Source organism: Cottoperca gobio, chromosome 20 (genome assembly GCF_900634415.1).
Source record: "Cottoperca gobio chromosome 20, fCotGob3.1, whole genome shotgun sequence".
Taxonomy (NCBI): domain Eukaryota; kingdom Metazoa; phylum Chordata; class Actinopteri; order Perciformes; family Bovichtidae; genus Cottoperca; species Cottoperca gobio.
In genome coordinates this window covers 1,647,544-1,671,036 of record NC_041374.1, presented here as the reverse complement: position 1 = coordinate 1,671,036, position 23,493 = coordinate 1,647,544, and the positions used below count along the sequence as shown (strand labels likewise).

The window sequence follows — 23,493 nt, the reverse complement described above, 5'->3', positions numbered from 1 at the left end:
AGCACTATAATAACCATTTGAATCAGAACCCAATGCTAATTCAACCAAAAGAGGAACAGAAAAGTTGTGTTTAGAATGCGTTTTCTCTGTGAAACACAGTGGGCCCTCCATATTTCGTGAGTAACCAACAGTTACAGGAGGAAATCATCATGCATCCAGTCCTTCATTTGCATAACAAAAGGTTGCAGAGGCCCGGGCCAACTCTGTGAACCTAAAAGAGCGTGCTTGTGGAAACGAGCCCCTCTAACTCCACACTGCGCTTTGCTGCCTCAAACTAAATGATTTGAGAGGGACATCCAAATCAGCTGTCCGAAGCTCCGCACGTTGAGAAGGTCGGGAATCTACCACCTTACCAGTGGCGGGATCTGGTTATGTGTTTATCAAAACTTAATTTCATTTCAAACACTTTTCACAAAGCCTCCCTCTTTCTTTCCTTCCTCCACCTTCTTGAAAAGGTTTCCGTTGCGATGTTGATGTCCAAGTCTTTCAGAAAGTTTAAAAGGTGCGTTTCTCTTTCCGAGCAGAAATGTGGGCTTTTCCTCTGGGCATGCGTCTCTACCCCAGCCTCGCAAACTGTTGGCTAGTTTGTGTGTGTACAAGACACAGAGCTGGTCCTAAACAGGCATGAGGCCGTGTGTCACGTATTCCGAATGAGCTGTTTACAAGTACAAAGAATGCTAAAAACCCCTAATGATATCAACATATCCCACATGTCTTAATAATGCCTAATTCGGTATAACCAAACAGAAGATGCTGTTTACAAATTCTGAATGTTTTCATATTGGGAATTATAGTGGAATATTATAGTTCATGTAAACAGTGCTGTTGCAATGCACAGTACGTGGGACAAATACAGACAATCAAACATGTGTGTTCTCCCTAAATGGGTCGGACTGTGTGGTCTGAGCTCTAATGAGCCGACAGTGAGAACCAGCTGGACACATTAGAGAGCGACTGGATGGTGAGAGGAGAAGCTCCATTCAAGCGGAGAGCCAGTGGAGCAAAGCTCATTAACATGGAGTGTAATTCTATGTTCCTCCAAAACCATGAAAAATGACACACTGATCTCTCAGTGGATTCAATGGGCAGGATCCTCCACAGAAAGGTTCTGCTGCCAACTTGTCAAAAGAAAACAAAGGAATCATGTCAGCTCCCTCGTCAGCTGCCCCAAGCCCAGTCATTTGCTGTCTATCTCTTTCACACGCACGCACGCACGCACGCACATTGTGCCGGGCCTAGCGGGCCAGAGAAGAGAAACCTAATGACCGGGCAGAGAAACCGCAGGTCCAGAAAAAGAATAGTCAGTCATTACGCTCCCTCTGGCTCATTTCATCCTCCTGTGTGAGGAATGCTTTCTTTGGCTCTCCCCTTTCCATTCTGCTTGCCTACCGGCCCTTCCGACCCCTTTCTCTTCCTCTCTATTTTCAGCTGCTGGAAGAATTTGGGTTAGAGGTGGATCAAAGTAACGCAGTCCTACTCCAAAGCCCTGAATTCATACAAACAAGTGATGTCATGGACATGCTGGATGAGACAAACGTGACAGCAGACAGTCAGCTGTGCCGTCAGCGACAGATACGACCCGTCATGCAATCCACTGCAGTCCTGTGGGTTCGATGCATTTTGTATTGTTGACACTGAGTAAGACAGGTCTCTCTTCAACTTGCTAAAACAAACTTGCATCGATACTTAATCATGCTACTGTATGTAGGGAAGCAGGAGATGTGTATGCATGGAAATAATATGCAATAAAGAGATGCTTAGTATCGTCTGTCAGGTGGAAGAACCTGCAGAGCTTCATGATGATCAACAGGTCCAGTCAGAGCTCTGAGGAAACGCCAGGTGCTAAACATCATGAAGATTTATGGCTGTAGATATAATTATGGAAGTGTGTCTCTTGGAACTGAACATGTGTTGTTTGATACGTTACTGGCATAAACAATAAACTGGCTGGAGGTTTCTCACAGACAGACACAACCATTTGCTTCCACCGAAAAACTAGTCCAGCTATAGAACAACACAATTACAAACTCCAGTGAGGACGTATGTGCTGAAGTCAGAGCAATAAGTCGAGCAATTTACTTACTTTGACCTCTAGGCTTGTCTCTTTAATTTAAAGCCTCTTCTAAACTACACAAACAACATGTGAGCACAGAGTGCAGCATTATAATATACATTTATTTTGACCCGCAGCCATCTTTCCAAAATGAGACTCACTGCACATTCTTCCTTTATAAATACCAGTTAACGTGTGGTGGGGAAGAAGAACACCTTTATTCTTCTCACTTTAATAATAGGAAGTAAGAAATATATATTGATAACCAATTATTAGCCAGGAGGAAATGTTGCTGTAAACCTTTTAAAGACATCATCAGTGCTGCCTTTATGTCTAAATGAAGTCTCCAAACTGTTCTCCAATAGATAGGAAGTCAGAGGTCAACAAAAAAAGAAAGATTTGGTACATGGCAGGACAAAGCTGAGACACTGAGTCAGATGAGAAGACTACAGCCTTGGATACAATGAGGGAGCATGGGAAACGGGACAGCTGAGTGTTTCCTCGCCATGCATTCCCCTCAGCTTGGCTGGATGTGAAATGAGACAAATTCCTGAGTATCTCTCTTGTGTCAACTTTGCAACTGTGTGTTAAAGACTGGACAGCAGCCCGTCACCCCACCAACCCCACTCCAACCCCTCTGAGAGGAATGTGACGGCTTCGCCTCCACACACTGATTTACTGATGCGTGCGTGCGTGCAGAATTCTCACACAAACATGTAGCGTAGAGGAGGAGTCGCAGAGCCGCGTGTCTGCTCACATTCTGAGTGCGTTGGTCAGAAAGAGAGGAGAGCGAGGCAAATGAAAAGGAAAAGAAAGAAGGACACGGCTAATTTAATTTAATTCCTGTGCATGATGGTTCGCAGGAAACACCCCGCAGATATTACCATTAGCATGTCGTGGACGCAGCACGGCACTCGACACTCCACACTCCACTGGTGGGTACAGACACAACTCAGTCTGTGCTCACAAAGTACAGCTTTGCAAAGTGGGAGGAGGTATGTCAGGCCTCTAGGGTTTAGAGGTTGACTCTTTAAGGCTTGGCTGGACATAAAACTGGTTAAATAGACGTTTAAATCATGATCATATCTGATATTTGATAAATGGTCAAAGGTCCAAGCATGTGACACTAAAAGAAGAAGTCAACTAGGTCACGACGGCTCTGATATCTATATCTATATCTAATGGGTACTGTGTCCTATCCTTCTAAATTAATCAAAATAGGAATTCACAGTGGTGAAAATATACTTCCGGGTCTTCCCACTTTGCACCAGAGGCTGGTTCACAAAGAACTGTAGGAAACACTTTTGGCCAATTTCTTTGATGCACAGAAAATGCCAATCAAACCCAGTGCAGGTTCAGAGCCACGCTGCTCCTCACACACTCCTGTGACTGTGGGAGGAGCAGCAGCAGAACACATGTTTTGTTTTTACAACTTGTCAGAGTTGGCCATCAGAGGCGCACAGTGAAGTTCCAGTCGAACAAAGACAACACAGCTCAAACACAGTGGAACTAATGAGGGTGGTGGTTACGTAACAAACGTCTACTGTTGTCACATAAAAAGACTCTGTGGAGCTGAACTCCTCTTCCTGCTCCGAGCACACTGAGAGAAAGTCTCACCTGAGCCATCGCAGAGCCGAAGAAACATCCTGTGGCGGCTTGTGTTGGAGACTGAGGGAAACCCAAACTGTGTCTCTCCGCAGCAGCCTGGATTTATGCAGCCCGACCTCATAAAAGAAGCCCATGAGAAAGAGGAGGAGCGGAGGAGGGCCATCGGCAGGGAAGGCTGTCCAGCAACACAAACTGCTTGTAAAGCCCAGTTTTTAATTCTGAGGCAGATTATAATCCCACCTTTCTCACACTGGAACTATTAGACACCTGTTTCAATCCAATAACAGTTTGTTGAGCATCCTATGAAGGGTGGTTGTAATTCTAGACATGCACTACTTTAAATCCAAATAAGAAAGGTTACAGATTGTAGCTTATAAAATAGAAATATGATGGTATATCACACCACCTTGATTGCTACCACAGAGATGTTGACGAATAATATAGTCCACACAGGAGAACACGAGCCAGCGGTCAACACACATTCATAACCCGAGCGTCTGCAGCAGAGACGTTACTTCAGGGTGACGGAGGCCGAGTGAGATCTTGCTGATGTTCTAACAGGTAATCCTGGAGAGCATCATTAGATACAGATTCTACAGCATGGTTTGGCACAATAAAAGTGCAACTGAAAAGCAGACTTGCCAATACACACAAGAAAGGCTATGAAGATAATAGGGAATAAAGACTATGAGCCCATAAAGAGCCTGTACGAGCAGGCAGTCATGAAACGAGCAACAGAAATCATTGCAAACGCTCAACATCCTCTTCTCTCAGCACAAACCTGTGCCGTCAGGAAGGAGACTTTGTGCCAAAGTACAAATCTAACCGCTTGAAGCTATTGTTTGTTCCAGCCGAGCTGCTGAACTAAGGAACGTCACCTGTGACTGGCTCCAAAGGCCCCGTGTGCTAAGAGCTCCAAACGTTTCAATTCTGAAACATGTTTAAATTTCTCTAAAGTAATAAGTTCTAGTAAGTAATAAAATTGAACATTGTGCTACAATTGATGTCAACTTGAGTTGATCCTCTTAAAAGAAGCTGAAACTGAAACACACACACAGACCCACGCTGTGCTCCTCCACGTCAGCCTATTTAAATGACCCACAGAGAAGGTGGCAGTTAGCGCTTGGCACCAGTGTCGTCCTGGCAGCGTTAAATCCTTAAAGCCCTTTGAGATGCATCAGACATAAAAGCACGAGTCCAGCGCTGTGAATGGCTGCCACTGGAGAGAAGACAGAAAGTCACCAAGAGAAAATGGCCAGCCTGTGCCGACGTCTGGATCCACTGCACAGTTGCTAGGTTTGAGGTTTTTCTTGACCAAATATTTTTTTAACTGCAAGCAAGAAACAATATCTGTACGAAATCGACCTTTCAGAGGATTTTAAACATTTTACTTCTGAAAGAAAAAGATTAACTCCGAGCCTTCAGGGTGCACCCCTCTGCCTTCAGGGTGCACCCCTCTGCCTTCAGGGTGCACCCCTCTGCCTTCAGGGTGCACCCCTCTGCCTTCAGGGTGCACCCCTCTGACTTTCAGGGTGCACCCCTCTGCCTTCGGGGTGCACCCTTCTGCCTTCAGGGTGCACCCCTCTGACTTTCAGGGTGCACCCCTCTGCCTTCGGGGTGCACCCCTCTGCCTTCAGGGTGCACCCTTCTGCCTTCAGGGTGCACCCCTCTGACTTTCAGGGTGCACCCCTCTGCCTTCGGGGTGCACCCCTCTGCCTTCGGGGTGCACCCCTCTGCCTTCGGGGTGCACCCTTCTGCCTTCAGGGTGCACCCTTCTGTCTTCAGGGTGCACCCGTCTGCCTTCAGGGTGCACCCCTCTGACTTCAGGGTGCACCCGTCTGCCTTCAGGGTGCACCCGTCTGCCTTCAGCACATTAAGTGGCCGTTATCAGTACCATTCTAATGGTTCAGACGAAAGTAAAAGTGAAAGCTAAAGGTTGCCATTTTAAACATGTGATGGTTTGTGCTACAATAAGTACATGGACACAAACTCAGTGGTCGTGGTGACCATGTTTACAGTGGAGAGGTCTTTGTTGGGTGTAAACAGCAGCAGATTACAGATTATAAGAGTCTGGATCCAGGGTTGCTTGTTTTCTGTACATATGTGTTGAGGGTCGTTTTTGTTTTCTTTATTTTAACATTAACACACAATAGTAGGGTATATTTATATGCCTGTATTATAATTACACTGCACTTTACTGCTTCTTTTGCACTTCTGGTTAGATGCTAACTGCATTTCATTGTCCCAATACTTGTACTCTGTGCAATGACAATAAAGTTGAATCTAAATCTAAAACTGAAGCCAACAGACCTAGAAGGTTGAGCAGCAGCAGCAGCAGCTCCCACAGTTACTGCTGTGTGCTGTGGTTTCTGCTCCACAGTGAACCAGACTTAACTCCTCATAGTTCAGTAAATTACAGAGAGGGTTCCCGATAGCATTTGCCCGCACTGTGTCCTCAAAGTGTGGAATGGAGTTTGGTTTTTGCCACAATAAGCTCCACTCCACTGTGAATCCAGCAGTGACAGGCAGACTGTATGAGCCGGGATATTCAGGTTCAAGCGGGGGTCACAGCACTGGAAGCGATTTCACTCCCTTGCACTGCAGTGTAGAGGTGCCCCAACAACACAAAGAGGGGCCGCCGGGGATTTTAAAGGCTTACGCAGCCAATGACTTGACTCTACACTTTGTAATTGTTCGTTTTAAGAGACATATTTTAACCATCTCTAAAGTGACCTTATAGTTTGTAATGTATGGATGCATGTAGGAACTTAGCAGCCGAGGTGTTCGGACTGAAAACAGCTCCGTGTTAGAGAAACACGAGGTTCTGCGTTTACATGCGCTTAAATAACAAGGTTACTGTAAATCAGTGATCAGATGTGTCCCCTATCCCTGGCCTCATTTTGGAACCATGGCTTTTTTTTTAATTATTATTCATTACCTCATCTAGAATCTGTGTTGCAAAGATTCACAAAACTACAGCACACCACAGCAAAGTAAAAGGATAAATAGAAAAAGAGTGAGGCTGACAGATGATAAGTTACCCACAGCTACACGTTACAGAAGCACTGAGAGCTCGTCACCAACACAACCACACACACATATGTGGAGCATTTAGGATGAGTCACTGCTTTGGTTAGAGCGAGGAGAGGAGTCTCAGCCCCGCTCACGACAGGGTGGGTCAGCCGGTGCCCTGAGGCTGCGTCGGAAACGTGATCAGACCCATGCTTGGAATTGGTGCAGCTCAAGCGGGCAACGTGTAGGTGTGCAAAGGCCCTGAATCTTTTATAGATGTAGCTACAGGTTTTAACTGACCCTCCACTGACCCCGTTTACCCTTATACACCGGCCTGGAAAGCATGGACGTTGGTGCTTTGAGCAATGAAGCTGTCTGTGCATGACCATCACCAGATGTTCACACAGGTTTTATATTCACACAGAAACATAACACTGCAGTTTAGAGAGAGGGTGCCGTGTCAGATGCGTCTACTGTCGCTCCTCCTAACAACAGAGCAGAGCCACATATAAAGCAGTCAAAACAAAGGAGAGTTTTCTTACTTGTGGAGGAGCAGACTGGCATCTGAATTTCTGAGGAGAGAAAAAGAACACAGTGATGAATACGACATTTGTAGGATTCATCTTGTAAAAGGAATCTTTGACACACTTTTTGTTTTGAATATATAAAATGCTGCAAGTCAGTTCCGACTCACGGCAGTTACAGTACATTGTAACCTACTTTCACAGCAAATAAAACATCCATAAACTTCTCAGGCCACTTGTGCAGCAGACTGTGCATTTACAGAATGAGCTCGGTATGTTTTTTGTCAAAATATGGCTATAAAAAACACACACACACACACACACACCGCCTCTCTGGGGTGGTTATGGGTGGGTCTGCCACTCAAAACTACCCAATAACTTTTAACGTGGAACCAGACTGTCTACAGCTGCTCTCCTACTGGAAGCAGCAAGGTTTCAGGGACACATTTCAAGCCTACAGTGAGGATTCATTTTCAAAACTGTGTCAGTACCGCTTTCAATAAGTCCCTGTGTAGATCTGGTGTGTCATCGAATGTGTCAGTGTGAAGTTTCAACAGCAGCTAAAGAACACAAAAAGGCTCATTGGTTACAAACTGCTTATAAAGCGCTGCACTTCTTTAAGCTGCAGGAACTGTAACATACGGTCCATCTGTGGTGTAACTGAACACAACAGTGGATCCTGTGTTACAGTGTGGGTGGTCATGGGCAATAAATTGCTCAAATACCAAAGTACTACTGGATCACGTCGGTTAATCACTTCGAGCTGGTGCTTATTAAACCTTGCTGATACTGTTGGCACCATTTTAAAGGCCATGATAAAAAATTCAAATCTGAAAAAGAGCGAGCGGAGGAGCCAGTCGATACCAGAATCAGCGAGATAAATGTCAGCACTGAACTTAAAACTGTCACGATCGTCCGTCCTGGTGGCCAATTGCCAATGGTTGCGGTCAACTTGCTTATAGGTTCGGGAAAAGCGACCACGCGGCCGTTTTGCTGAGGTCAAAGCATGTAAACGAATAACGACAGGCCCGAGTGACCCGGAAATGGTCCGACCAATCGGAGGCCGCCCTGCAGTCTGCGCTACATGACGCCGTCTGGAACACGTTCCAGGACACCACCGCCAGCGTCACCGATGACATCAATGGATTCACGGAGTCTGCGGTGGATTTAATTTGTAAAACAACAGAAGCAACTGAGCCCAAAACTACAGTTAAATCCTTCAACAACCAGAAGCCATGGATTACCAGAACCCTCCAGGATGCAATAAACACACACACACACACACACACACACACACACACACACACACACACACACACACACACACACACACACACACACACACACACACACACACACACACACACACACACACACACACACACACACTGCAGCCTCCAACTTAGTGCTGCAGTCTGGAAACAGACAATTAGGAGGCAAACAGGAACCCAGGAGGGAAATCCCTGAAGCATTCGACAAGGTCCAAGAACTATGATAGATTACCTGCAAGAGAGGTTCATGCAGCTGAACATACAATAGGCAGGTCTGTACCCGGCCTAAAGGATAGGCCTTTTCAAACCTGTTGAGGTCGGGAAGAAGGTGCCAGATACACCCTCAGGCCACGAGGATCCTCAATGAGGTCATTGCCTAGGACACCTTCAATACTCTACAAGGTGAAAAGAGACAAATATGATCTCAATTTAATCAAAACTAATAAGGCTTTTCCATTCACACTCAAAAACAAGACACGTGTACACGCCGCATGTCCATGAACGCAGCCTTGGAATCCTTGGGTGTGTAGAGGAGGATCAGTCTGGCTGGATGTGAGCCACCGCCGAGCAGAGAGGAGCCTGCGGGCAGATTTAAGACATGACTTTGCTTGTTCCTGCAGCTAGAACTGCAAAGACAAGAACACGAGCCAAGTGCATGGACATTTTCCACCTTGGGGGTCGACCCTCTTCCTGACACGCCCTGCTCTTATTAACCTGGCTAATGGTTTTGTCAAGTCAATGTGCAGCGAGTCGTGACAAAACGTTCATGATGCACCACAGGTCAGGTCGGGCCTTCTCGCCTCTACACCTGTATGATGTCAGAATTAACACTGCGTCCCCTAAAAGGGACACATGCATCAGCACGTCACACCAAATAAAGAAAATATTCAGACAAATCTGTGATGTACCAAGTAAACACTGGTTCATTTTTATGAGTCACAATACAAAAGGATTTGGGCGCCACTACTAGACACGCTTCCTCCACCTGAATATACACTTCAAACCAGCTCCCATGACATCTGGTACTGCTTTCATTGTGCCAAACGTCCCCTTACACATGTGGCCCTAATCCTCTTCTGTACAATTATATTTGCACTTTTGTTGCATGTGTGTTTTATATACGAGCCATGTAGCCAGACAGACAAACTCTAAATGTTATATATAGTTATACACTTCTAGTTTTGGTCTGGCCTCTCAAACTGTCACGATGAGGCTGTGAACCGGTTTCTCCACTGAAGAGACAAACAGTCAGTTATAACCATCTCATGTATAAACATAGTAATCTGAAAGCACATCATGCTGCTCCATACTGATCTGCGCTGGGTCAGTTATTCCAAACACATGGGACATTATTTCAGCAGCTAATCTTTTTATGGCTCTAGCTTTGATTCAGTGTTGCAACTATTTTTGCAATGTTGTAATGTTCCTGTTTTTCTGTGCAGACGAAATACATTTACCATTTACCATCTACAAATAACCTTCTGCTTCTGCTTATAGGCTGTTTCATCAGTATTATTGTCACGTTTTAGTAAAGAAGCAATCAACTATTTCTGAATGCAAACAAAGGAGTTGACGATACAGACACAATCCTCCATCATAGTATGTGTCATTTCATTTTCTTCAGCCTTATTGATATTCATCATGACACCAATAAGAAATGTACGTAGCGAATAACCACAGGAATGTTTGGCAAAGTTCTCCAACACATTCATACACAGTACGAATCCAATAGTGCCATGAAGCCGGCCTGTTAGTTGCTTTAATACAAGCATACATATTAAAGTGATAAATAGCACAATATAAATGGCATGCATCACCTTATCCTGATGTAAATATAGCATCATAACATGGAGCTGCAGCATTCCCACAGGCTGCACAATCACACCATCTGTAGGGATTAACTGTCTGGCAGATATGGAACTACAGGAAGCCAGTAAAACCAAACTGTCTCTGGAACAGCAGTTTCTCAACAACAACATCAACATCTTTGTTTTGCTCTGTGTGACTTTGTTGATCCCATTTTTGTTATTTCTCACATTTACTTTCCTGATTTGTGGCCGAGTTTGTGTTCACTTTGTCTCGAGACTACTTCAAATGTCAAACATGTAAAGGGAAGATTCTCACCTGGTACCATCTGAGCAGAGCCCAGCAGAGCAGGTAAGCCGCCAGGGTGAACTTGGCGGTCCGGTAGCTCTCCGGGAGACAGGTGAGATACGGCTCCGGCCGCGCTCCGCTGCCGGACTCCTCTCCGCGAGCCGAGCCGCTGCTCTCCGCGGCCGGGTCTCCGTTACCTCCCGAGTTATCCATTACGGTTCCCCGCTGCTGTGAGTTCACAGACCACCTACAAGTATGTCGGACTTGTGTTGGAGCACTGTCTGGTACTTTGAAGAACGTCTCCCATACTTTCTGCTCTCCTGTCAACTTCTCTTCCCCAGACGCGCGTGATGCCAGCTGCGGATCGCACCGACCTAATCACGCGCACGTCGAAGATTTAACTGAGCCGCAACTTTGAGCCTGCGGAAACGCATTTATTTTTCAAATTAAAAGTCCCATGACTCCCCCTCAACCCCACGCTAAATATCTGCTGCTTGTGCTGTCATTGGTCGCCAGGAGCCTCCACATCTCCTGGCTGGCTTACAGCGCCCCGTGTTGGCAGAACAAGTTAACACGTCCACGTGTGATGACATCAACCTCCTTTATTTCAAAAACATCTTTACAAAGAGACTTATCAGGAACATCCAGCTCAAACTAATGCAGTCAAACACAAAAGACCTGCTCATCTTCCCTTTAGGAAATTAAATTAAATTAAATGTTATCATCTGTGCACAATAATGTCCCCAAGCCCAATAATGAATCGTTGCATCATTTAGAAATGTTAAACTTTAACCCTAACAACAGTGGTAGCCGCAGACCCCAGAGGTATACTTCTTGTGTTGATGCTTAAAGGGTTAAGCATCATGAATCACATTACTGTACAAACACTGTTGTTTCATCGAAGTGTCATCACGTGTGAGGTGGACAAATGAAACATGTGGCTACAATGCGTCAGGTGTAGAGAGCCTGTTAGAAAGTGACAATGATATACAGAATAGGAACTACTTTTTCTTAAATTAAAATGGTTTTAGCGCACTGCGGATTAACAAAGAGAGAACTCAACCGTGAAACATACCGTAGATAAAACGTAACAGTCAGTACGGGATCACACAGAACAACAGAAGCTCACTGTCCAACATCTGTAAACATGCTCACACACACTGTGCAGAGAAGAGACAACACACGCTTCAGTTGATGTCGGGGTTGTACAGATCGTCTACAGTGAGGTGCACCACCTGAAACAACACAAACCATGAACACATGACATACAATCCAAGTGGATCTGTTACAGAACCTCATCGTCTACTCTGTCTACTGTCATCTCTGCTATGACCTCAGAGGCGAGTTGTAAAAAGGAGCTCATGCTCGCCTGGTCATGGCAGGGGTCGGGGTAGTTACGGATGTCCCGTGAGAAGACGGAACGTATCAACATTTTCACCTCTTCAGGGTAAACATAGGTGGGCTGGTACACGTCCCCCTTCTTCACACCAACCCTGTGAAACATCTGGAATAAAGTGAGAGAACAGGGAAGGGGTGAGACAATATGACTGCTGTGGCTTTGTACACAATACATACATATATATATATACATATATATATATATATATATATATATATATATATATATATATATATATATATATATATATATATATATATATATATATATATATATATGTATATAAATAATGGTCTTGTTTAGTGCTGTATACATAAAGGTAATTATTATAAGCATTAATGTGCAGAAGATATTTCCAACACTTGTATATGATGCAATGTTGAAAGGAGCCAGTTGAGGTAATTCGGGCATCTAGTAAGGATGCCACCTGGGCGCCTCCCTAGGGAGGTGTTCCAGGCACGTACAGCTGGGAGGAGACCCCGGGGAAGACCCAGGACTCGGTGGAGAGATTATATCTCCTCACTGGGAACGCCTCAGGATCCCCCAGTCGGAGCTGGAGGATGTGGCCCGGAGAAGGGAAGATTGGGGTTCCTTACTGGAGCTGCTGCCCCAAAGACCCGATCCCAGATAAGCGGTAGACGATGGATGGATGGTTGTAACACATGTTTGCATGTTATTACATGAGTACCGACCAGTTTCCTCTGCAGAAGCCTGTAGACCTTCTTCCGACGGGCGCGGTCACTCCTCAGCTGTTTGGCAGCGTGGAGCAGGGATGCTATCCACACAGGAAGTCTGAGGAAAGGGAGGGTTTACACATTTGAAACGTACCTTGATGGCTGAGCTGTTTGTGATAAGGATGTTGGTTGGATGCTTAGTGCAGTGCAACACGTTTGCTGCAGGAAACATTTATCTTACCCAAATGAACCGCAGAGATCAACATACACATCCATGAAACGGTTGATGGAGGGCGACAAGGTCTGTGAACCAAAACAAACAGTTTGTCTCAACGTGACTCGCAGCAGGGGGATGTTACTTCTCTTGCAAGACGATTGTGTCTGGTTTTGGCACCACTCAAAATGAATGAAAAGAAACATTTCTCTATGCATTTGGGTTTGTCCCACTGCCCTGAACTCACCTCGAGCCCTGACTTCTGTGTAGTTACACTTCTAGTAATAAGAGTTTAAAAACAAAGTCTCTATCTGCACTATTAGAATATTAGGATGAGATAGAGATAGATTCTGAGAGCCCAAGGTGACATATTCACATTCATATAAATAATATTAAATACAGAAAATCAGCTAATGTTGACATGTGAGAAACTGGAACTTCATCTCTACTACTCTAATAAAGACAAGATGGATATCAAATGAAACCTTCTACACCTGTGTTATAATGCTCAGGGGTCTGCTCCTGACCATGGCACGTTACAGGACATTTAGTCATTTAGTGTTTGTTTCTGTAAAGAGTTAAAAAGTGCAACACGTGTAACATTAATGCATCAACTGTGACAATGTTAGCCTAGCTGGTAAATACAACTGAGTTAACATTATCTGTTAAATAATGTTTAGTTTTAAGAGTAGTATTAACATGTGGCAGTAACAGCAGCACGTTAACTCGGTTGACAGTAAGCTACAGGTGAGGGGTGAAGTTTGTACCTGTGACGGTGAGTTTGGAGACCTTTCCTCGGTGAACTGCCCACAGGTACAACACTTCCTGTAGCGCCCTCTCTCGAGGCTGCCAGCACGTGAGGGTAAGTGACACACTTCGACAGGGAGAAGTGCATGCATCTCGCGGGAGCGCGCACAGCTTGATTGATGATTTCTACAACAACGTAACTTTAGTTCAAAATAATCTTCTATGCTCATCAATCATGAGAAACTTTGTTTTTAAGCATTTCAGGCAGTTATAATAAACTGTAGAGCGTCAACTGTCAAAATGCAATTTATTTTGCCACATCAGTAAATATGTGTTCAACGCATAAACTTTCCTTTTTGATTGTGTTGCTTTCCCAAACCATGTTTTTCTCCAAACTTCTTCCTTCTTACATGAAGTTATTTCTGTGTCGACTCGACTGCTTGAGCCTACATTGTGTCTATCCGTGTTGTACACACAGCTGATACAAATACAGACCATAAACCTTCTTCTAAATGTTTGTGCACCACATGTTGTGGCTGGTAAACGGCCTACAGTAGGATAAAGTACTATATCAAAGGGACGTTCAATCTCAATCAATACTGTTAGTTTAGGACAGTTAGGTGTAATAGAGTTATGACAGCTGAGAATGAGACAGTTCATGTATGAGGATTATGCAAAAGAAATAGGGAAACAATGATGTAGATACAATGCTTCTTTTTTTAATTAAGGCTCGACGGATGACAGAGGTCCATCACACAGGTTGCACACTTCACCATTAGTGCCCAGCTTTAGATTTCACAGATGAGGTAGTCCTCAACAGACAGACAAAACAGGATGTCAGCATTGTGACTTCAGTGAAAATGTGGATTTGTAATACCATAACAACACATGTACATGTCCCATTGTTTATAAACCTCAATAAATAATCGGATATCTTTCTGTGACGTCCCTCTCTTTGCATTTCATTCTACAACAGACCAGTTACAGATGTCCACTTGCACACGAGGAGCTGGAGGACAGGTCAGGCCTTGGGTCACAGTATACACCCGTCCAATGCGTCGCAGGGGCGTCGGCAGAATGTGTCGGCTTGTGGTAAATATCCTTCACAGTGTCTGTCGTCCTGCTGACGCTCAGTATGGTTTTCCTCCGAGAGCAGCGAGCATCTCCTGCCTCTCTGCAGCAGAGGGCATGTCCGGTTTCACGCCTTCCCTTCTCCGCGTCACCATTATGTTGTGCTACAGGGAAACAAACACGAAATGCTGAGCGGCTCTTTATTTAAAAAAATACTTTGTATGTAAACAGCTGCTACCACTCATAAGCATTATTAGTAGAAACCTTTACAAGATACATCTCTACTCCCCGTGGAAGCAGATGCAGCTGTGCAGTAGTCTAATGGAAATATACTATGTGTTGCATTATGGGAAGTATAGTAAACAGTGCGTCTGGATGTGGCCCCATATAAGAACTAATCCCTTCTCAGATATAGAATATGTTACATTGCTGGTTTCTACTGTCTAAGCTTTTTGTTATTCCGTTCATTAGATTTTTAATATATTTACCTACATAACTTATTGTTTTTGTTAATCCCTAAACCTTTTGGTGAAAACAGGACAGCTAATGTTTGAGACTCCTCTTTTTCCCTTTGGTTTCTCCTCTATTCCCTCCCAGTCTGCACCATTCTCTCTGTATTTCAGACTCTACTGAAGACAAACCTGACAACTCCATGAGTCCTGGTGCAATGAGCTGCTTCTTTCCCACTTCTGCCCTTCACTGTGCAGACGCCCCGACCAACCAGTAGGTGTCACTACTGCAGCGTCAAGGACCAAAACCTTTGCAGTCCTTCCACTCATGAGCAGGTGAGACAGAGATACGGCTACAGGGAATCAAAGCCCGGGCCTCGGTGAAGATGACTATGTCTTCACTGCTTCCAACTCATCTTTTTAAAATATTTTTGAAACATGCACTTACCCAGTATTTCCTACAGTTCTTATATCTCTGGAAATAGGCTGAACACATGCTCTTCTCATAGTTGTTGACGTCCAAACACTTCTGGGAAGCATCGCTTTCCTGAAAGAGAAGAAGTTCCAACAACAGAACATGATTAGAAACTTGGAGACACACCCCCCCCCCACCCCCCCCAGCAGCAGGCAGACGTTTGACACAACGCAGGATGTAAAGGGTCGGTAATGCTTACGTCGATGCACGGGTTTATGTCCTGGTTCCGAACCTTTCGTGTGTTTTTATCCATCCGTACCTGTGTAAAGATGGAAGTTTAGTTTTTGCACAGGGTCATGTTTATCGCTTGTGTCATGCATCACATGTAACTGTCATGAAGGACGTAAACATACAGCAGACTTATACTCTCATGATTTCTACAGCTCAGTTCATTCTTTTATATTTTAATAAAGTCAGCAGGTTTGTTGTAATGAAGGAAACTTGCACACTATTGAAGCTGTATGATGACGTGCATGAATGATGTTTACATGGACTGTATGAATGTGTTTTCTATGGTGGCATAATTTCAATAAATGAATTTAAATTAAATTCCTCTTTATGTATTTTTGTATTCTTTCATTTACCAGTACTTTTTTGTTACCTCAAACATATCTTTGACTTTCCTGTACTGCAGTGTATTGTTACTTGTCAGTAAGTATACGCTGATAGTGATGTAGGCTGTGATTGCTGGATAATTTCAACCAAGCCGCTTTATCGGTGAGGGAAGTCATTTATTCAGTCTATTAAAATGTACCATTAAACCACTTTATATATATATATATTTTTTTTTAATCATTTTAAACTGCATTTCCATGAAGAAAAACTTGCAGCTAAAATTCTACTGTATCACAATATAACAATATAATATATATATAACAAATCACAATATATTCAATCTGTAGCAAGAAAGTACAGTTTCAAAACCAAATATTATGATACAACATATTCAAAATGTCTGCACAAGTAATAAATTATACTACACCAAGCCAGTTAATTTGAACTACAGACAACTTTTAGATTATGATTACATATTTTGCTATCACTACCACATAGTGTTTTACTGGTATAAAAGTTCAGTTAAAATAAGAACTGAAACCATGTGTTAAGAATTACTATTTAAATTATGTTAGCTTGTATAAAAGGTATGCCGAATTTAAAAGCAGCTCTTCCTCTCGTAGAAAATATCTTTATTTGTGTGAACCAGTGGTGTAAATTTAACACAGAACACGTTTTTGCTGAACTGCCCGATTATTGAAGGGAGCTTGGTGTCCTCCACTGTATGTAACGTTGCTACACTGTAGCACGTTGACCTTCATTGATGTTACCAAACGGCTAACAGGGAAACTTTGTAGCAACTTTTCATTTCGATGGAATGACGAAGGTGACAGTGAATGGAGAAAGGTACAGCTACACAACGTTAAAACCTACCTTTTACAAATACCAACTTTTATCCAGCGGTAGTCTAATGTTGTGGATGCGCCTAATATCCTCACCAGTGAAGATTATCCCGTTTTTGAAAAGGCCAAAATAACTGCTAATAATGGCTATTAAAAAATGATGTTGTCATTTTTATCCCCTAGAAATGCTAACAAGAGTCTTGCTTTAAAAGGCTAGTGAACAGCTATACGTTAGCATACATGTGGCTAACTAATAAAGCTACACAAGCCATAGGCTGTAACCTCCCCGTCATGCTCAAGACAACACCACTCTCGTTGTTGCAACAGCGCACCAGGAAAATCACCCACACCGTCACTGATAACTGACAGCAGCATCAGCCAATAGGAGCCCCTGAAAACTAACAGGATGACTGGCAGCTCAATGAGCCAATAGGATATCTTAGCTGGCATGTTAGTCTTCCTATCTTTGTAACTTGTACTAAACCACATTTAAGCGATTGACAGTGCATCTAGCAAGTCCAAAAAATTACTTTTACTGAAAGGGACTGTAAGTGACATAGAAGGGAAAGTGGCAGCGCCTTACACAAATCAAAAAGCGCGAGTGGGCGGGACTGCAAAGGGGCGTGGCTAGATCATAGTGCGGTTGCATCGCAGCGCATACACAATGGCTGCTCGAAAGTGGGGAAAGCAAACAATTTTCAGGCCCGCCGCGTCTAGCAAAAAATATGAGAAAAAAATTATTAAAAATTCGGAAAATAGTTGAAAGTGAAGAAAAACCCAACAGAAAGAATGTTAAAGCGACCAGGGTAAGTTTGATGTAAATTAAGTCAACGGTTACCCTGTTCTTGAATTAAAATATCGGGGTTATTTAAATTATGAGAGAGGGGTGAGCTGGGGAAAAAGTTTGTGTTAATCAGTACCCAGTTTGGGACCACAGAGAAAACCAGGGGAAGGCACACGCTTTGATATTTTTTTTAATGAATTATGTCACTGGTGATATTAGTGTCACGGTGCGTGTCCGCGAACATTGAAGACCACATGAACCAGTAGGATAGGAAAGTTGAGTAAAGTTGAACATAGCCTCCTCACTTAGTTTATTTAAAAAATATATAATAACAACGGCAGCGCGATGAGCACCGACAGGAACAAGCGCGCTTGGATTCAGCAATAATGTCAATTTCCCTGCTATCTGCATTCACTTTTATTTTTGCCTCATATACACACTTCATCACAAGCGGTGCCAACATATACTTATCGATTCAAGCATCTCTTTTCCAAAACTATAACGCCAAATGCAACCATGTAGCGGCTACAGTGACATTTTGTCATGCTTCTCTTCAGGGCTGTACGCTATATCGCATTTGTACCCACAAGTACTACAAGTATTGATCCCGGTGTCATACTGACAGATGACAGGTCGGCTATGACCCGCTGGAAGTGCAATAAACAAAAAACGGCAAGAAATTGCTTGTCAATAAAGTAGCAAAATGGAGGGAGAACTTAAGGCAAACTAATTATACGATGCCAATACTTGTCGCAGACGGATTCTTTTGAAAAGTCAACTTGTGTTCAGTTGGACTGGTGGGGCAGGTTGCACTGTGCACATTAGTAATTCGTATTTATAAGATGTGGTCCTATGTGTCGCTGATGTTACAGAGTGCAGGATGTCATGGTTTTAAGCGCTAACACAAGCTGGTGGCTCTGGACGCTTTCACCGCTTGGACCTCAGAAGCATCTTCCATCGCAGACTTGTTGTTGAGTTGTTTGCAGCCAGTGTGTTGGTGTGGCTGCTTATAAAGCCGCTATTGAAACAGTTCCTGGGAGGAAGTGTGTCGTCAGTGTTGGCTGGAGTCCTGTTTACACCTGTCCTACACTGTACCTTAAAGCAGACCTAAACTCTCTGTTCTGGATGTAGTGTGTCCTGTACCTGCATGGTCTCTGCTCTCTTCTCCACTGATTGTTAGTGCTATCAGTCTGGCTGCTGAGTGCATGTGTTTGTATTCATCAATATACAATATAGACCTTTATGTGTAATGCTAATGTAAATAACAAGGCAGAGGAAGTTGCATGAGAGAAATAGTTATTTCTTTGATTCAGAAGTTTGCTGTTTGCTTCACGTGAGACTTTAAATGAGTCGAGGCTAGGAATCATTTCTTTCATGTTGTTTGAAAAGATAGCAGGGAATACTGTTGTTATGCACGTCCTGCATGCATTAGTCTAACTTCTTAATTCTCTTATGGCTTGTGGAGCTTGCTGGGTTTTTCTATGTGAACTTTCTCAACAAGACAATGAACTTCTATATGTTGTTAATGTTTAAAGAATTCAAACGTTTTGAATGACACGTTAAAATCAGTTGCTACTGAAATATAATTAATTTAGTACTTGTTAAAAGCACGACTCCTTCTGCTTGACTTATTTTAGTATAAATGCACCTCGTCTAAAGCAGATTTATTTATGTGTCTTGAGATCAGCTGTGATTAGAAATGTTTAATATAAGTTCTGCTGCTGTGAACTCGTCTTGAGCCTGAAAACATTGTAGGCATTCTTATCTTCACATTAATAATAACTATATTGTTGTAACTTTCAGTATAGTACACTTTTGCTTCAAATTAAATAAAAAGAATTAGAATTTCGATATTTAAGATTTGTTTGTGTATTAATAATTAAATAGTCAATAAGATGAGTTTAGACAAGCAGCTACTAGAAGTGAATAAAGAGAGTGTTATTATAATTAAATCATTTTACTCCAAATTATAAAAATAAGAGAAAATAGTGACCTTTTTACCGAGACAAAATATGAATTCTAAAATACTTATTCATGTGTTCGAATAAAATGTTCTTTCAAGTGTCAGGCACGGATACGTTTTGATTACTGGAACAGTTGGCTGTTATCAACGTGGTTATTTGCACTTGTTTAGTTAAGTTACAGAACATTTGTACTACCTAATATCGGTATTCTTCTAAATGTGATGGATATCCCACAGTGACAGCAGATCATGTAAACTTCTGCCGACTGATCATTCTCCATCTGAAGCAGCCATTTTTTAATTATACTTGTGGCAGCAGTAGCATGCAGTGGTCAGTGTTTTGGGCGTGATGTGCCTCCATGTGATCCTCTCACTGCTTTAAAAGACAGACCTACCTGCTTTACATCTGTAGTGTTAGTAGTACCACACTTAATACCTCTGTGTTATTTGGACTTATACTTTAGGGATCAAAGATATTATTTTAGTTTTCAGCCGATACGGTAACCGATGATTACACATGTATGTATTTTAAAAAGAAGTTCATAACCTGTAGTTTATGCACACCTGTGGGAAAGAAAGGCTGAGATGTAGTTAAAGATGGATGATCTCCAAAGCTCTGACTGAACCTAATCCAACTGACATCACTTCTGTTCAGAGCTCCGACTCTTCATTTGTTTTTCTCTAGTGAAGTACATCAACAAAAGTTTGTATTGCAAATTGTAATCGTGTCATCTTCCTCTGAAAGTGTGGCAAACGTGCACACAGGCAACGACATGTTTGGCTCTGTAGACAGCGTGATGCTGTTCTTCTTCTCTGTGTTTATTAGCAGCTCGCAAACCAACTTTAAAGGCGCATGCGCACCACCTACTGTATGGAGTGTGTAGGTGCGTGTTAAGTCAATGAAAGCAAGTTACTCGTATTATCGGACAATCATTTATCGGTTGTACTTTCATCAGCAGAATAATATAAATGTATTGTCCTGTTATATATCATGTATGTAGCCTATATTCAATTATATTTAATTAATTTATATTTTAATTACAATGCAGTACCTTTCAACACCATGCAGGATGTACTATACTTTGAGTACAGAATATTATCTTTATATATATTTACATATATTTGGCCTGGTTCTAGTTTTAGTTTAATTTGTAGTTTCAGGTTTTAGTTCAAACTTTAATGGGAGAAGATATAGATATATATATATATATATATATATATATATATATATATATATATATATATATATATATATATATATATATATATATATATATATATATATATAATACGTAATGAGTTTCTGTAGTTCAGAGTGTGTGTCCACTCCTCCAGTCCTTCCAGCGTCATCTCGCAGCAGCTTCACTGTTGTTTTGTAATCAAGCTTGTAATAAAATGCTATTAAGCCAGTGATGCATACCGTGATGCATCCTGCACGCTGCAGGAACTTTCCACCAGCGATATACTTGAAGCCTTTTCTTTGTGAAGCAGCTGCAGGAAATGCAGCCTGTTAGGTTACTCAGCGCTGACTCCTGCTTTGATGAAGAAGTCTCCCTCAATACCTTTTTAATACTTTCTGTCTTGACGGCAGGTTATGTATCTGTGTTGGGACGTTACATCATCACGACGAGACAGAGACGTCTGATGGAAGATAGCTGGTCGTGTTTAAAATCAGTATTGGGATCATCAAAAGAGCTAAAAGCATCAACTGAAACAGAGCTTTTTACACTCAAAGGCTTTAGAAGCAGTAGCAGTGAACCCTGCTGTCTGCAGGAACAGGTCAGAGTTCAGCTGTGTGGATGAGGAGAGCAGGTGCGTCACAGTTCAGCCTCCGATATAAACAAGCATCCATCAAGGTGTTGCTCTGCAGAGAGTGCTGACCAGGAACGCTTTGTTTGACAGGGATCTAATATTTAAAAGTGCCATTTGCAGTTTCTGTGGCTTATGCTGCAAACACACACACACACACACACACACACACACAATATTTGGATATTATTTCTAGTGTTTTACAGCTTTGTTGTGTGCTGACATTGCATATATTTGGCCCCGCTGAAAATCACTTTGCTGCTGCAAACCCCACTCTTGGTTCATATGATATTATTATATGATTGTATATATATTATATTACGCATCGCCACCAGACTTAGGCTCAGTTAAGAGACAGGTAATAAAACGAGCGCCAGCTGAACTTGTTTTGTCATACGGGCCTCAGATCAGTTGATTTATGACTTTGGTTTTATTGTCTTTTGTACTGTCAGCAACCTGAAACCGAACTATTCATGATCTCTTCTCTCTCTCTCTTTCCTCAGGCCCCTGAGTCCGGGCGGTGTTGAGCACATAAAACTGGATAGAATAATTGCATCAGTACTAGTCGGGCACTGCGCCCCTGTCCATGTAGCTGGTCAGCCTTAGAGTGCCATGGCCACGGGAACCCAGGGCCACCGTGACCACGTCCTGGAGAGAACCAAGCTCACACCGCCCACGGGGAGGCGCAGGAGAGCCGAGGGGAAGCCGAAAAAGAATTTCCCTTGCCAGGAGTGTCTGAAAGCTTTCAACAGTCTGGAGAAGTTGAAGGTGCACTCGTACTCTCACACAGGAGAAAGACCCTACCGCTGCTCCCACCCCGACTGCACCAAGGCTTTCGTCTCCAAATACAAGCTGCTACGGTACAGACAAGCAGCAGTACATAGCAGGCTGCAGCATGTTGCTTTTCTCTTTACACCTTTGGTAACATAGTGCTCAGTAGTAATCACAATGATGTGTTTCTGCATACTAATGTTCAGCTCTTGTGTTTATGTGTAATGTAAAGCATGCCTACATGATTGCAACAATTCTGAGTGCTCATAGAATGTGTCTGTGTTCCAAGGCATATGGCAACTCACTCGCCAGAAAAAAACCACAAGTGTTCATACTGTGAGAAAATGTTCCACCGCAAGGATCACTTAAAGAATCACCTACACACTCACGACCCCTACAAGGAGGCATTCAGCTGTCAGGAGTGCGGCAAGAGCTACAACACCAAGCTGGGCTTCAAACGCCACCTCGCCCTCCACGCCGCCAACAGTGGAGACCTCACCTGCCAAGTGTGCCTGCAGCCGTTCCCCAGCACCGGGGTTCTTCTGGAACACCTCAAAACACACGCCGGCAAGTCCTCTGGTGGGACCAAAGAGAAAAAGCATCGCTGCGAGCATTGTGAGCGGCGGTTTTACACCCGTAAAGATGTGCGACGCCACATGGTGGTGCACACCGGACGCAAGGACTTCCTTTGTCAGTACTGTGCCCAGCGCTTCGGTAGGAAGGACCACCTGACGCGTCACGTGAAGAAGAGCCACGCTCGGGAGCTGCTGAGGGTAAAAACTGAGCCAGCTGATTCGCTGGAGCCTGTTGTCTACGACTTGGCGTCTGGGGGCATCAAGGGCGAGCTACCGGGAATGCTGACACCAAGGCCGCACCAGCTCAACATGTACACAGGCCCCGTCCTGGACATAGAGCCCTTCCCCACGGTCACACACCCTTTTTCTTTTAAGTACCCACTGGGCTCCAACTTTACCTCATACACCGTCTCCTCACAGGAGCGGGAGCAGAATCTAAAGGGAGAACTGGAGACCTACCTGATGGAGCTGCAGAGCAGCATGCCCTCCTCATCCTCTGCAGCCCAAGAACCCCAACTCTCCTCCTCCAAACTTGAGTTGGAGCCTCAAGTGGGCGTGCTGGAGGAAGCGAGCGAGGGGGTGTCCCTGTCCAAAATGTCCACA

General features: G+C 43.4%; 3 protein-coding genes across 4 annotated transcripts in view; 1 reads left to right on the top strand and 2 right to left on the bottom strand.

Moving 5' to 3' along the window:
• LOC115025287 (uncharacterized) overlaps positions 1–10,949 on the bottom strand; it is a 72,837-nt gene extending 61,888 nt beyond the window's left edge. The window contains 2 exon segments of the mRNA XM_029457384.1: positions 7,216–7,245; positions 10,593–10,949. Of these exon segments, the coding sequence (XP_029313244.1) occupies positions 7,216–7,245; positions 10,593–10,775 (213 nt within the window). The 5' untranslated portion in view covers positions 10,776–10,949.
• Positions 10,950–14,293: 3,344 nt separating this feature from the next.
• On the bottom strand, positions 14,294–17,357 carry chchd7 (coiled-coil-helix-coiled-coil-helix domain containing 7). 2 transcript variants are annotated; one of them, XR_003834205.1, is made up of 5 exons: positions 17,020–17,357; positions 15,791–15,850; positions 15,565–15,663; positions 15,309–15,469; positions 14,294–14,831 (listed from the first exon to the last, which is right to left on the bottom strand). XR_003834205.1 is itself a non-coding variant. In XM_029457730.1 (4 exons), exons 2-4 carry the CDS (start codon positions 15,842–15,844, stop codon positions 14,727–14,729), a joined length of 258 nt encoding a protein of 85 aa, XP_029313590.1. In that variant the 5' UTR covers positions 15,845–15,850; positions 17,020–17,341; the 3' UTR covers positions 14,294–14,726. The 2 variants fall into 2 exon arrangements, 1 of the variants encoding a protein (XP_029313590.1); XM_029457730.1 differs by lacking the exon at positions 15,309–15,469 and having other exon boundaries at positions 17,020–17,341.
• A 299-nt stretch (positions 17,358–17,656) lies between these two features.
• Positions 17,657–23,493, top strand: part of plag1 (pleiomorphic adenoma gene 1) — a 7,400-nt gene continuing 1,563 nt past the window's right edge. The window contains exons 1-3 of the mRNA XM_029457835.1: positions 17,657–17,794; positions 22,048–22,404; positions 22,605–23,493. The exon at positions 22,605–23,493 is cut by the window's right edge and continues 1,563 nt beyond it. Coding sequence (XP_029313695.1) covers positions 22,157–22,404; positions 22,605–23,493 — 1,137 coding nt within the window. The 5' untranslated portion in view covers positions 17,657–17,794; positions 22,048–22,156. The remainder of the gene's footprint in view (positions 17,795–22,047; positions 22,405–22,604) is intronic.